Raw genomic sequence first — 16,431 nt, forward strand, 5'->3', positions numbered from 1 at the left:
CCAGACAAATGCTTGGGCAGTTCCATTTTTTAAAACGTATATTAACATATTTACTCATTCCTGATATGATTGATAATGATTTATTTTGTATTGATTATAATAAAATATCAATTTTATTTATTTATAAAGAGATATATCAGTTCATGAACAAAATTTTAAGAGAGAACGATAAAAATTTTCTATTTTCATATGATTGAATACTTTCAAATATTAATTTTTAATAAATTTAGTATGTATTGTTATTAGATATTTACAGTCGCATGGATCTTCTTAAACAACTGTTTGGTGCAGAGACAATTTCAAAAAGTTACTTCTTTCTTTGACCGCTACATATTCTTGATCTTAAAGCTTCCAATTAATTTCACAGTGCGATATCTAAAGGAGTAGATGTAAATAGAGAATCTAAATAAAAACACTTTAATAAGACAATTTTGTAGAAATTTTAGTTTATACAATACTCCTATTACGAAGAGTGCTTTTAATCATAAATTAATGTCAGTTATACAGAGTGTTCAGGCTAAAGCTATCCAAAAGATGTATATTTAAAAAAAACAGTCATCATAATCTCTTAATAGTAGCCTGACAGAAAATATCTCCAAAACTTGTCTTATACTCTCAAGGTAAGCCAACTAACAATGAAATTCTACTCAGTCGAGATGTGGACCTCACAACGTAAGGTTCAGTGCGTGCTTTGGTTAGTGGAGTTTTAATCAGTTATGCCTGTACAGTGGTGTGTATGAACTAAATTAAACATCGATCCTAGTAGATCCAAGTCTATTCATCAGTGGAATAATACTTTAAGATTGACAGGAAGCTTTGTTTCGCAAATTGGAAATTAGTGGTGGGATAAACGATTCTTTTTCAGGAATCGATTTTTTCGATTCGATTCTCAGAAAGGGTTCCTAAAAAAGGCAGGAAAAGAATCATGATTATTTTCCTTTCCACCATTACCAGAGCTGTAAACTCTAATGCGCTTGCTCTCTTTCTCGACTTCAGCCAAGTTTAGCAGTTCATCTCTTCGTACTGCTGTTCGATTCAACTGATGCATACATACTAAATGTCTTCGATTCTTCTTTTTGACTCTTATTCGACTCCTAGTAAACATCTAATTCTTTTTCAGTTCAATACGATGTTTAGTAATATAAACTTAGAAGCCTATCACTTCTAATGCTATGCTCTCTTTCTCTTCTTCACCCATGTTAAGCGGTTCATCTCTCTTCATATTCCTGTTCAACTTAATTGATGTATACCTACTAAATGTCTTCGATTCTTCTCTTTTCATCTTTATTCGACTCTTAAGTAAACAAACATCTGATTCTTTTCCGGTTGAATACGATTTTTAGTAGCCTATCACTTCTAATACGCATGCTCTATTCCCTTCCATTTACCCAACGATTCTCCTTATTTCATCTCTTATTCGATTCCTTTACGAAAACAAGCTTATATCAACAAACCTCATCGCTAAACTGAGAAGGGCAAATTTAAACTGTTACGCAACCATTCTATATGACATCATTATTTTTTTCTTTTAATTTCACTCGGGCGGGAAGCTATGTTGCACAATATTAATTACTGTCGTTCCTTTGCGCATACTGTCATGCTCAAGATATATTTTACAATTATTCTTAGTAGACGGATAAAAGACGGCAGTCGATTCTGTTTTCATGGTGAATAATCTTTGCGTGTTCTATTTAGAGTTGTGTTTTTAATTTGTTTATATTTTTTTTTATTTGAGTCTACTCAATTTCGTAAGATTTTTTTTACGTTATATAATCAGAAGACGATTTTTTTCTAAATGTTTATCGGCATTATTTTTTTAAATCATCAGTTTTTACGAAGTAGATTTTTTATAAGCACTTATAAAAAATAATCTTTTGTTTTTAAATTTATAAACATGAGCTGCAGAAAAAGAAGTCACATCTGGACTTGCTTTTCCGAAGCAAGCTCTGGAAAAGCTTTGTGTAATTTTTGCCGTGGTTCAGTATCCTATGCCGGTGGGACGACTAGTAATCTACCTCATCAATTTAAAATTAAACACCCAGGAGTTGATATTTCAAGACAAAAAAAATCCTTGTCCTGATTATGTTTCAGAAATGCATTATAACTTAAATCCTACTACGTCTATTGCGACTGAACCAAATGAATCGCAGCAATTAGCCCTTAAATTAACAAACCTTGTTGATTCGCCTAATCCTTCTTCTGTGCTTCCAATAACATCTTTGTCCTAAAAAAAACACAACAGTTGTCCCTTACTTCCTTTGTTACAAAACCTGTCCCTCAAAGTAAAAGCCGAGCGTTAGATATTCAATTAATTAGATTAATAACTAAAGCATATCAACCTATTTCACTCGTTGAGGATGAAGAATTCAAGAAGTTTGTTCATATGTTAAACCCTAGGTATTCGCTTGCTTGTCGGAAAACAATTATTAATTATATGAATACTAAATCGTGGATACCGATGATCTTTGGTGGTTGGGTTTAAATTAACCACACATTTCAGAACTAGTCGACCTGAGACTACATGACTAAACTTCATTTACACTCATACATATCACCCTTATTCACCTTCTGATGTAATTCCTGACGGTTCTTCCGAAGGTTAACAAGAGAAAAAAAGATATAAATACTTTTAATAAGTTGAAAAAAAATTGGCTCTCATGCGCTGTAGTTGATGATAAACAAAAACTGTTTTATGGGGGTTAAGATAAAATTTAATTGTTTAAGATTAAAACTCGCTTAAATAGCACAGTTAATGAAAATATTTTCTAATCAGAAGTAATAAATTTGCCGAATGTCAATAAACATTAGTGATGGTGATGTAATAAGTTATGCGTCACGTGTGGAAAACAATAAATAAATAAATAAAATAAACGCAGGCTAGAATTTGATGTGGTATGCATAAGAAAGATTGCAATGAATCGAATCGAATCGTAATTGAGAAAGATTTGGTTTCCTGTCACCTATCCATTTCATTGTTAAGAATCTTAAAAGGACCGGTTTCTCCTGCAAACAATTCTCGATTCTTTCGTTCAGTATAAATAATTTAATCGAAGGAACGACTCGTTCACGATTTTTCCTATTACTATTGGAATTCATTTAGTGAATTCTATTAAAAGTTGCATTTAGTGACAAGACTATGGATCATGTATTCAATTTCTTCATTGCCAGTCCGGGAAAGTCAATTAGGCAAGCTAGTTACAAACTGGAAATTCCTCGTTCCACTGTTCATACCATTGTTTATAAGCGGATCATTTTGCGAGCGTATAAGTTACAACTCCTTCATCACATTAAACCAAACGATTGCCGCTATGATATAAGTTTGCTGCAGACCTAATGCACCATATCAAAAACAATCCTAATTATTGTTATATATAGTTATTCAGTGATGAGCAAAACTTCATATATGTGGGAAGTTAACAGACACAATCGTTGAATTTGAGGTATATATATTTATATAACCTATAAGTAAGTGTTTTGTTACTGTGTTTGGTGGTTATTTTGTTATTTGAGGTTAATTCTGTGTAATAATAATGGATTTCTTGTGGGGATTGCATGTGAAGCTAGAGTGATAAGGTGATGCGAGCACCTTGTGTGAGGCTAGACCAATCATCACCATCAACTGGTAACAAACAGGGTTCCCCTGGGGCACTGTTTTAGAAGGTGAAATGGGGTGCTCTTATATCTGTGCAAACAATTGTTCGATTTTAAAAATACAAACGGGATATCTGTTATTTATACTTTTTTTTCTTTCCCAGTTTAGTCTTCGGGATTTACCATTCAGGTATTTCTTCAGACGATGAATGAGGATCATATGTATGAGTGTAAATGAAGTGTAATCTTGTATAGTCTCAGTTCGATCACTCCTGAGATATCAGGTTATCTCATATCTATTAATATAATGTAATCTATTCTCTCTATTATTTATCTAATCTATTCATTTTTAGAATTACTTAAGATATATATTACTTAAACCTTTATTAATTTCTTAAGTTAACCAATCAACTATACAAACTTATAATTATAATTTTAATTGTAACAAATAACTTAGGTCATAAATAAGGTATATTCCATATTTCATCAAAATGGGATACCAAGGAATAAACCATAAACTAACCGTAACAGCCATCAGATTCAACTGCTGAAAATGACTGACTGCATTCTTCGTAGGGTGATTATCTGCCATAAATGACTAATAAAGTGAAAGATGTGGTGTAATATCTCTCTGAAGAAACTGTATTAATGTTTAAATAAATTCAACCAAGTGTTTTACAAGACAGTATTAAATAATACCATACCTTGATAATCTATCCCAAATAAACGAGCAATTTTTGAACATTTATTATTAATATCTGGTATGTATAATTCACTTTCATCTACTGTACTGATTCTAAATAAAATTCAAATTTTTCTTAATTTGTTCAGTTTATTACTCCATATTGTTAAATTCTCTACAATATTTTTTAAAGTTTTATATGTTTATTATCCATTTAACTAAACTATTGTACGTCAAACATAAAAAACAGGGTTGTTTACTCAGATTTGCTGGTTTTCACCACATCTTTCTCAAAAAAAAATACTGCATATATGTTTCTGGGAATTATTTTTAATTTGGATTAGGATGTAATTAAGATTTTTCAGGTCCAAAACCATAAAAAATCACTAATTCTGCCCCTTAATTAACATCCTAAAAGTTTCAGTATGTTCTCATTTCACTGGATTAGCAGAAATCCAAGCAAACATTCAGCAGCTGAACTTGCAAAGGAAGAATTTTAGGACATTTATTTATATGAACTTCTACCATTATTTTCATGAGTAGAATAGGTATGAAAATCTGGGGAGAACTTCGTGATACATTCTATATAAATGATCAATGATAATTTTTCCAGTGGAACATATTACATTAATGTTGCTGTTTTAAGTTGTTTAAGCTGTTCTGGAAATGGCGCAGAAATATTGAAATACTTCACATAAGGCAAACCTGTTTGAATCGTAACAGATTTGTTAGATGGTCTGCCGGTTAGGTCTGTGTTAATGCAAGACACAGCCACAACGGCTGTGTCCAAATCATAAAAATTTGACCAAAATTTTTTATTTTGATAGGAACGTAAAAATCAGATTATACCAATCATGTTAACATAAAATAAATCATAAATATAAAAACAGATTATAAAATAAAATATAGATGTGTTGAAAGTCCATTTTGATTAATACAAAAGTATGAAATAATGTTAAGGTAAAATGTAAAAAATTACTATAAAATAATTCACAATTTAGAACCCGGTATTAAATATTATATGGAGTACATATTTAAAAATTCATATTTATGTTGAACAGGATGAATATTTTTTGTAATCGGTATTTAAAAATTCATCAACAGAATAATATTGTTTTTATAGATAAAAATTTTTTAATTAAATTTTAAATGAGTTTGAAACTTTTTTCAATGTTTTGGCAATTTATTAAAAATGCTACAGAAGCAAAGAGCCTTATGTTGCTTCTAATGGTTCATATTGTCTTTTTGAGAGAGTTCCAAAAGATGATCTACTTTAATCAAGAATATTTTATAATAAAGATATTAGCACTTTATTAAGGCGCTTAGAGTAAAACTGTACTGCTTGATGTTATTACAAATGAAATCAATTTGATCATCCCACAAGAACTTGTCATCTAATAAAACATCCAGAAATTTCCCTTTATGGGCAACAGAAATACTACTGTTATGATTAATAGGAATTCTATCCACACGATCAGTAATATTATATCTATCTGAGAAGCACAATGCAAGTTTTATCCATATTTTAGTTAGATATTTACAGTCCATTGAGTGAATAAGTTTTTGAGCTGCTACCAAACAATTTTTAATTCCTTTTAAATAATTATCTTTAACACAATTGTGGTGCCTGCAAAAAGGGTTCCAAGCAATTACTAAAGATTTTTAGGCAGGTTTTAATAAACAATATCAAAAGCAAGGGAATGAATATATTTCACTAAGGCACTGTGTTTAACATCTTGAAGTACACTTCAATTAATGTACCTACAACATTTTTTAAGAAGTTTAAAACTAATGAATCTTGTTTGTCTATGATGGAATAATAAAATTTAGCCAAGTATTTAGTTTCAGTTGTCTTACCATTTTTCAATGTCAAGAGGAAATTAACCTCTCATTAACAGTAAAGCTTTAAGCAAGTTTGTGAAGTTGGTTACCATGTTCATCAATCATTAATTATAGAGGTATGGTGTACAGGTGTTTAATGATATAAAAACTGCTCAAGTTTTGTTTTAAATAATTATAACCTGACCATGAAGTACGATCATAGTAGTTCATCCCTGAATTTGATTTGAATTTATTTACAATAAATTAGGACTAGTGCATGGTTTAGTTAAGGATGTGGTGATGACAGCAGATGCACAATTGAATGGTTTAATGGGTACTTTAAGCTTTACATTAGTAAAATTATTTGAAAGGGGTACTAGATTGATCAGTTCTTGTATATGACACAAATACATGATATGCTTGTACATGCTTGATATGCTTGCAGTGATTGTACATGATGAAATTACCAGCTGACTTAAGCTGAGATGCCATCCATAATGTGCTTTTAGTTCTGATGCATGTATACATCTTCAATTATTCTCACACATGCACGTTGTGCATGTAATATAATATTTAATTTATGCTTAATAGTTATTGTTTAAATTACAACAATAAAAAACCTTTAATAATGAATTCTGTCGTAACATACAGTTTAGAATAAATTTTTGTGTTAGTATATAAACAAAATATGAAAGTGAAGATTGTAATTGTTAAAAGATTATTCTTAAGATTAAAAACAAGTAAAAATTGTCGAGACATAAATTTTTCTCATTATGGAAAATTACTTTATCATCACATAAATAAACTATACTAATATATACCTCGTTACTGCTGCTACACTTAATCAGTTAATACGAAGTTTTATTCGTTTATGAAATAAAATTTTATAAGTTGATAAAACAAAAAAATAATAAATATGTGGCGAATACAGGTAACATTGATTATTGATTGTTTTTCAAATTAATTTATTTAGGTGATAATTACTAATCAATTAAGATATTCTTGGTTTGATTTTGTTTTATAAAAAGAAGTTTTTTCATTTATAGTACTTCAAAATATTTTTCAATTTATTTTATTGATTATTGAAGTTAAATATATTACATTATTTTGGAGTTGTGTAGATATTAGTACAGTATAAGTATGTAATAAGAATAGAAAAGAATTTTTTCCTGGCTAATAATATTTTGTATAAACCAGATACTTTATGAAGTTACCAAATGATGAATTAAAGTGAGCACAAGATTATCAGTTTCTACATAATTAACTAGTGTTTATTTATATAGTCAGATATTTTACTTTAGATTAATTTTTTTGTAAAAATACTATGGACAATATTATCTAAGCACAGTGAGTGACAAAAAACATAATTTGTAATATTTTCTAGTCAAAAATATTATTTCCTCAACTTTCAAGTCGAGGAAAGTTACTGCATTTTAATAAAGTATAAAAAATTCATATCTACATGAAAATTTTTGATTTTTTATTGTAATAATTTAATTAAAACTAATTTCAAAATATGCGTAAACAGTACAAAGATATTTTTATAATTGGTGGTAGCGCTAGCATTTAGACACCTGTAGTTGTAATTCTAGCATCTATTAAAATCTAAATATATTATTTTCTGTAAAGTATCATAGTAAACGTTTGTTATATTAAAAAAAGAATAAATAAAAAAATTAATAAATTTTTAATATTATTTATTGGTATTAAATATATGGTGAATCGGCTTAAAGAAAAAAGATCAAAATAAATGTGACAGAAGGACTTATGGTGCTCACTAAAAATGACTTTCAAAAATCTACCAACAATGGAAACAAGGATACATCAGAAGGGAAACAAGTCATTGAACTAGATAGGTTAAAAAGTTTTGTTTTATGAGCCAAGAATGGAAACTTTTTGATCACACCATCTACATCATTATGCTACAGCAATCTGCAATAATAAGAAAGTGTCATTTATTTAAATAAACTTTTCTTGTTTATGTTATTTGCAAATAACATAATACAGCACTTTTAAGAAGAACTAAGTTAAAAACTAATAACATCAAAATAATTCCATTTGATACAGTGTAATAATGTTTGGCATAGTAAAACATATATGGGTAGAATTGATGAATCAGCTTCTTTTGTGAAAATTACTTAAGAAATTGTATTAACATGACTCATTAAAAGCACATTTAATCAATTTTAATTTTTTGTAGTTTATGGCATTCAGTGATGAAGACTGACAAAAATGTTATGAATTGATTAAAAATATCCTATTCCTTGAAATTCATGGTCATAACCATTTGTTTTAAATAAAAATCATTCAGATGAACTCAAGAAACCTTTATAATGAGGAGGTACAAAAGAACCACTCATCTTCCTTATTCCACCTTAAAAAAAAAGAAAAAAGAAATATGTTTTCCTTTAACCTATAAAAAATGATATATAATGTTGCTTTTTTCTTTTGTAATAGGTCTTACTGATGTATTTCATATTAACAACAATGCTTGTTGGATCGAATAATGTCTGCAAGAAATATAGAAATGGAATTCATAAAGAAAATGAATTCAGGAATGAAGGTTATACTAATGCAAAAACAATTCAGTCACTTCGTAATATGTACTGTAAGAAGTTTGACCAGAATACACAAGGTAAGACTTATAATGGGGAAACATGTCCAAAGTTAACAGACAAGTATTTAAGATTAGTTGGAGAAACCGAAGACGATATAAATAAGGTAACTATAACCCATGTTTTTCAATAAAAAAACTTTAAAATACATCTATAAGTATTTGACGTGTCATAATTTAAATGTATCATGATTAAAAGGATTCATAAATACAAGTTCCTTGCAAATGGTTTTGAAAGCACAGCAAAAGTTACATAGAAATTTTTTGGATGTTAATATGTGTGTGTTCAGTGTTGGCCTCTAAATCACATTATATCTCCAGAACTACTTGACTGATTTTGACCAAACTTGGTCACTTTAGTTCTATGTATGGGGCATTGATGCCATTAAATTTTCAGCTTAAAAGATCAATGGTGGTGAGGCTGTAGAGCAAGGTCCCCTCAATATCTCAAGATTTCGCCTAATTAATGTCATATTTTTCTTAGGCACATTTGTTAAAAATTAAAAACAATAACTTCAAAAAAACTTTTTTCAAAATCGCACCCTCACACTAAAAAATGCTCTAATCTTTGAAGCTTTGTTGTGATCACAAGATGGTTGTTTTTCGTTGTGGTTTTTTCTATTATCATCTAATTATGCATATAAATTAATCTTAACTAAATTGAGAGCCCCAAATCCCACCATGCGGCCAGACCTAACCAAAAGTCATGCACTTTTTAACATTTTTCTTCTTTCACTTTATTATTGTAATCAAGACTACTATAAAAAAGATTTTATTTAAAATTGAACTTTGACTCCTACTTTAGGGTTTATGCAAAAAGTAACAAATATGATTGTGTGAGATATCAGTTTGTAGATTTATTGATTTTAATATTTAAAGTTGTTGAAATAGTAGATTTTTAAATTTACGGTTTTAACCTCAAACCAATAATTACCTAATAAGATTTTTTCAGTATGTCTTTAATATGTTAATTATATTTTATTTATAAATAGCCATCTGAACGGAAAGTCCTACAACTGTGTTGTCATTTTTTTTTTTATATTTATCGTTATAATAAACAATACATTGTAACAGTGTTTGTTAATAAAAGTATATATTTTTAAAAAAAAATACATTGTTCTTTACAAAATTAAATAGTGTGACAAGTACTACTAAAGCAACTGTTCTCAATCTTTTTTTCATCTACCATTCATGAGAATTTAAAATCAGTAGCATACCAGTGAACTACTTCATATGTAATATGACATTAAGGTAACAATAGTTATATCTCAGAATGGTAAAGCAATAAAAATTCCATTATGTTTTTAAATTAGCTGTTTATTTTATAAAAAAGATCATATTCTACAATTATTTTATTTATTAAAAAAATAATTTTTCCAAAAACTGTTATTTATTTTACAAAGAAATGTTATGTTATATATTTACTTATGTTACTGAGAAGAATATTTTTCAAGAAAAAACTTCAGTGACAAGGATAGTTCTGCCTGGCTGAAACATGTGAAGAGATATTTGGCTCAGTTGAACTTAATTTTAAGCGCAAATTTGGGTCATGGTTCAGTTTATTACAAAATTTATTTTTTATTGCCATCATAGCTGAATATCTGGTTTCAAACAAAATATGTGATAGAAATTTGAATTAAAAATAACAATGCTTTTCTGGATAGCGATGGATATGCACTTTTAACATTTACCTAAAATTAACATTACTCCAATTTAGTAAATTTCTTTTTCAAACCGGCATTGCAAGATAGTTCTTTTAAGATTATTTTTTTTTTTTACAATTTCAGGAATGATATTCAGTATGAAAGAGTTTCGATCTACAGGAATTCAGAATAGTCTTCTTTAAAATTTCTTCATAAAATAAGGTTTAGCGAACATCAGGCAATCATGTTTTATATTAGTGATGAAATTATCTTTTGTTTCAATTTTTAAAATTGGAAAAGACTGGAGGTTTTATTTTAAAACACTATTATTCTTTATTTGCAATTTTTTTAATAATGCCTTTATTTTGTTATCTATTGAAAATAAAGTTGTTTCTTCTTGCAAACTTCACTAAAAAAAATTTAATTTAATTCATTTAGGGAATTGAAAATATCTGATAATAAGCTAATCTTGTAATTTGCAGCTTGTCTGTATTCATCAATAACAACTGTACCTCTGAATTTGACTCAAATACTCTACTTAGCATTTTTCCTTTAGAAAGTCATCTCACCTATGTGCATTGCAGTAACAGAGTTATTACAAAAAATTGGTGTCATTATTTTTCAGAAGGATTTCATTTCCATCACTAATAAAAGATTGCTTAACTAAAATAATTTAAATAATTAAATATATTTTTATTACTGTTAATATTAAATTTATCATAAATATCTTTTATCAATATAACTTATCACAGTATAACTTAAATATAACTTATCAATAAAATATTTCTTTCTCTGTTATAATTATTTTGAATTTTAATTTTAGTTTTATCATTACATTTTTAGACATTAAAAAATAAATACTCTAAAACAACTAAAAAAGAAATATATACAAAATCACAAAAAAAAAAAAATGAAAGTACTTGTACAAATTAGAAAAATTAATTTCATTATTACTCGTCAGAAGCTATTACATGATGGCAGAATAAAATGCAATGTATGGCAGTTAACTGCTTTGGGCTTTCTCTCCTTTGAGCCAGTTATAAACATTCAACAGATAATCATTTTCAAAATAACAGATTGTAGATTGTAACTGTTAAAAGTTAGATTTTTGAAAAAGATTTTTGTAAAAAATTTTTGAAATTGTTACAGTGTACAACTTTTATTTTTTGAACAGTGTTGCCATTTTTCTCATATAGATTTGATAAACACAATTGATTACATTTACGTTACAGTTGTCTTAAAATTTTTTGTTGATTATGTGAATTTTTCCAGGATTTTTATTAAACTATTGTATGCTTAATTTTAAGTATTGTATACGATTTCTTTTTTTTATTATTCTAGTTTGCAGAATCATGTGTGCACAGAGGATTTAAATGGTATGATTGCATTAATTACTAAAGATGGACGAAGCAGGAGCGATATAAAATGCCGAATAGCACAAGCTAAACGAGCCTTCAGTAAGAAATATAATTTGTTTACATCAAAAATTAATTTAAATGTCAGGAAAAGATTTTTGAAAGTGTATGTTTGGAGTGTCGCTTTATATGGAAGTGAAACTTGCACAATCGGAGTATCTGAGAAGAAAAGATTAGAAGCTTTTGAAATGTGGTGCTATAGGAGAATGTTAAAAATCAGATGGGTGGATAAAGTGACAAATGAAGAGGTATTGCGGCAAATAGATGAAGAAAGAAGCATTTGGAAAAATATAGTTAAAAGAAGAGACAGACTTATAGGCCACATACTAAGGCATCCTGGAATAGTCACTTTAATATTGGAAGGACAGGTAGAAGGAAAAAATTGTGTAGGCAGGCCACATTTGGAGTATGTAAAACAAATTGTTGGGGATGTAGGATGTAGAGGGTATACTGAAATGAAACGACTAGCACTAGATAGGGAATCTTGGAGAGCTGCATCAAACCAGTCAAATGACTGAAGACAAAAAAAAAAAGATTGCATTAACAGAATGCTTTCTTTGGAAACAAGATGCTGGGATATGCATAATGCTACCTTTCTTATTTATTTAGTAGATGATGATCAAATGTTTATGTATATAGCAATAGACACAAATATGCATGTATATTATACAACACTACTATGGTTGAAAAATTTTCAGCCTATTAAGTGTATGGGAGACGTTGTTCACAATACGCCTACTCGAGAAACAGTTTTTGTTCAGTTTTATTACAACTGGTTTAAAAATCAATTAAATCCTAAAGGATGTAACTGTGATAAAGTTGTAACGTTATATAACAGGTATTAAATGTTTTTCTTTCAATATTTCTTTTTTTTGTTATTATTTTTTTTTTAAGGCATCAGCTTCTGAGGCCATTAGCCTTATATATATATTTATTTATTTATTTATTAATGTATACTAGATTACACAGAGCTCAGTGACTTCATGTCAACATGTGTATATATATTAGCAAAAATGTTACATTAAACACTTCTATTACTTCCATTTAAAAAACATGGAAACAAACATGCTAGAGCATATGAATTAGCTCTCACCTACTCCAATGCCCGTGCACATTTACACAGACACAAACACGTACATGCATATATACACATCAAATATTTTTTTTAATTTTTAAGCAATTAAAAAACATTACTGCATGAGGTGAAAAGGGTCTAATGCAGTTTTGTTTATGAAAGAAATAAAACCTAAAACAAAATAAAACTTAAAAACTATTCTTAAACGTCACTGCATAATGTGTAAACATCCTTATGCAGTGATGTAAAATACGTAACAAATAGATACCACAACCATCAATTTAGGAATAAAAATAAGGTTAACTAGTATTTGACTACAAGTATTTAAAGGGCCTTTTGCGATTTTGATGACACAGAATAAATATTATAATCATGCAAGGGTGTAAAGAGGCCTTCTTCCACATCCACAACTTCAAATGCACTCCCTACAGCATATCTAAATTGCAATGAAATTGATCAAATAGTTTTGTAAATGTTCAAACAAATAACAAGCAATTAAAATTACAGCACGAAATAATGAATTATAAAACCACTAATGTTATTCATCGATCAATTTCCTGTTAAAAACTTTTTTGTGACAATTTTTTTCTTTTCATAGGTAATTTGAAAGTTTGTTTTTTATGTACAACTTCTATTTTAAAACTATATAGATTTACTACTCTATTATGCGCTTCTCACAGAGAACAATGTCATGATTTATAACAAAGGTCTTTCTGCTCTTAAGAAGAGATACATTTGGATGGTTCTATAGGATCTCTGTGTAAGCGTATCATGGTTGTTTTCGACAAGAGAGAGCATCATCATTTTTTCATCTGACCTTAATTTTATTTACTGTTTAATTTGATTGTCAAGGACCTCCATTCTCTGTGGACTACAATTTCAATACACCTCATTTTATAATTTTTGTTATTGTACATTCTTAAAACATAAAATAGTGTCCATGATTTATCTAGTTGCTGCAATTTTCATTGGATTTTGACATATTCTAGCTTCCATATTATTACATAAATCTGACCGTTTTCATTTAAGATACTAATATATCTTGTAAGTTACAAATTAATTTATCAAATTTAAAATCATTATGCAAGCTATTAATACCACTTAGCGAGTCAGAACACATCATGATTCTTTTAATTTGGTAAAAAGGAATGAACTGAGGTGTATGATGTATTGTGTACAATTTGGCTGTAAACACACTAGCAACCTTTGCTACGATCCAATACAAAAATCTATTGCCAACAACAAAAGAGTACCTAACTCGTCTTCTGCCTTGGACCCATAATTTTTTGTAATCATCAATAAGGCACTTCAAGGTTTGTTTTATGATTAAACCTTAACGCTGAATAAAACAAAATGCACTGTATAGGGTGCTGATAAAAATTAAAACTTACAGCTAAATAAAACATTGTTATATTACATGTAAATTGTCTTAAGAGAGCAGAACTACACTAATAAGTATTGTAAGTATGTAAGGGTGTAAAGGACATCGAAATAAAATTAAAACAGAAGAACCTACCAGGTGATATACTTACTAGGTGGTAGGTGTACCTACCACCTACCAACTATACCTAGCCACCATAACAGCTCCTCCCCCTTCAGGGCCAGACCTGCAATCAAGCTGTACTCGGTCTCCAGAGGTGCCTTCAAGCTCAGGAGGTCCAGAGACCCTGTGCTTCATCATCGCCAACCATCTGCACAAGCCCAAAAAAATGATGACGTCGCAGGGAGCTGTCCATCACCAGTTGCTTTCTGATCTGTATCTTTACCTCAGTAGAGGGGTTTTTCCATCAATCTATCAGTTACCCATCAATGTCGTTGTCAATCTTCTGCACATCCTGGCTGCTGCTCTGATACCTTGGGGCTGTTCCATCATAACTAGTTAAAATCCCCTTCTTCTACCCTACTTGTCTTTGGTTGACATAACTCTGTGACAAACTCATCTATTGCCTTCTGGTTGTTGAAAGACGCTAACATATACAGCAATAAATTCTCAGGTGTCAGCCGAATGACCTGCCAGCCTGATTTCCGTGCGTATTCCACTACTGACTTTTAAACAGTTTATGTTCCGCTGTATCCTGTAAACCGCAGTACATGCACTCACAGGAGCCAAAATTGTCGCTACCAAGTTTATTACAACTCGGCAGAAGGGGAATAGATCTCTGTGGCCGTGATCCTATGGGCAGTAAGAAGAGTGCTGGGCAGTTCCAGGGTGCCAGTTTTGTCTTGTCGGGTTAAGGAATAGGAACTTCTATTAAGAAAATGTTAATATATCTACATAGGAGACAAGAGGAACCGGTCAAGGTGAGCATGACACATCTGAACATGGCATTGGGGAAGCAACAAACGGTGCAGATTGGAGTAAAGGGATCTGCACCACCAGTCACTGAAAGTAGGATGGTGGTGTCAGGGCGGCACGAAGGTCCTATGATGACCTGCTCCGCACACGAATGCCACAGTGTCTCGTGAGGAGGCTAGCATGGACCTCTCTTTGAGGAGGAGAAACCAAAAGGAATTGCTTATTCGAGTTAAAGGTACTCAGAATGTTGAGGAACTGACAGTAGTGTTTAAAGAAAAGATTGCCAACTTGCAAGTCAGCCTTAAATCGAGAGGCGGAAGAACAGTTGTTCACATCAAAGACGTGGAACTTAAGACGACTGAGCAAGAGATTAAGGACTATTGGGCAGACACTGTGGGATGACGAGGAATTTAAAATTACCTCAATGAGGCTTGCGTATGGTTAAATCAGGAATTTCACAATTATCACCTCGTTCCGGGCGGCTCAAAAACTAATTGAGGATCGAATCTGGATCAGGTAGGTCCATTGCAGGGCCCTATATGTGAAGATGATCATTGTTACAGATGCTGGAGCTCAGGACATATAAAGTAATAAGTATATATGTAATACTACTGTTGCTATAAGGACTATAAATAATACTACTTGTTCTATTCTTTTCTAAATTATTCTAAGTAAATTGGAGGTAATGCAATATTAAACTTTATAGTATATTAGTTCTAGGACCTATTTATTTCAAATATCCGATCTAAAATGTTTCCATGAAATTAAAACAAAATATAAATATTATAAAACATAAGTATTTAGTAAATTACTTTTAAGTATGTGACTTTTTATTTATTTATTGTTGTTGTTGTTGTTGTTTAGCAAGAAATCATATGAAGCGAGAGTTAAGGTTTTGAAACATGATTGCTTATAAAAATATTCGGTAGTAATCATTGGACTGTTTAAAAAGGAAAATTATTATTACTAGTAAGGAATGAAATGTTTTACTTAAAGAAAAATAAATAATTGTTACTACTAATTAAGCTTAAGTTTACCTTTCATCTATTTTGGTCTATTAAGAATAAATAAATAAATATATATATATATATATATATATATATACAAAATCTAATTAATTATACAAAAATTATAAATTATAAATGAAGTAAATCATAAAAATTTTTATTAAAATTTATTATTATTACTATTAAGGAATGAAATGTGTTACTTAAAGAAAAATAAATAATTATTACTACTGATTAAGCTTAAATTTACTCTTCACCTGTTTTGGTCTATATATAAATACAATATA

At 29.6% G+C, this 16,431-nt stretch overlaps 1 protein-coding gene across 3 annotated transcripts; it reads left to right on the forward strand.

The window, feature by feature from the left end:
* The first annotated feature begins 3,135 nt into the window (after positions 1–3,135).
* Positions 3,136–16,222, forward strand: LOC142333703 (uncharacterized). Of its 3 annotated transcripts, none has more exons than XM_075381134.1 (5): positions 3,136–3,440; positions 8,552–8,815; positions 11,693–11,731; positions 12,300–12,604; positions 16,002–16,222. In XM_075381134.1, the coding sequence occupies exons 2-5, from the start codon at positions 8,561–8,563 to the stop codon at positions 16,051–16,053; spliced, it is 651 nt and encodes a 216-aa protein (XP_075237249.1). In that variant the 5' UTR covers positions 3,136–3,440; positions 8,552–8,560; the 3' UTR covers positions 16,054–16,222. The 3 variants fall into 3 exon arrangements, with proteins under 3 accessions (XP_075237249.1, XP_075237247.1, XP_075237250.1); XM_075381132.1 differs by lacking the exon at positions 3,136–3,440 and adding an exon at positions 6,818–7,025; XM_075381135.1 differs by lacking the exons at positions 3,136–3,440; positions 11,693–11,731 and adding an exon at positions 6,818–7,025 and having other exon boundaries at positions 12,465–12,604.
* The last annotated feature ends 209 nt before the right edge of the window (positions 16,223–16,431 follow it).

The sequence above is a fragment of the Lycorma delicatula genome, chromosome 13 (assembly GCF_047948215.1).
Source record: "Lycorma delicatula isolate Av1 chromosome 13, ASM4794821v1, whole genome shotgun sequence".
Taxonomy (NCBI): Eukaryota; Metazoa; Arthropoda; class Insecta; order Hemiptera; family Fulgoridae; genus Lycorma; species Lycorma delicatula.

Excerpts from the sequence above, each read along its gene's own strand:
- LOC142333703 (XM_075381132.1), top strand. Across the intron at positions 8,816-11,692 it reads CCGAAGACGATATAAATAAG|TTTGCAGAATCATGTGTGCA; the intron begins GTAACTATAACC and ends TTATTATTCTAG. Across the intron at positions 11,732-12,299 it reads ACAGAGGATTTAAATGGTAT|GATTGCATTAACAGAATGCT; the intron begins GATTGCATTAAT and ends CAAAAAAAAAAA.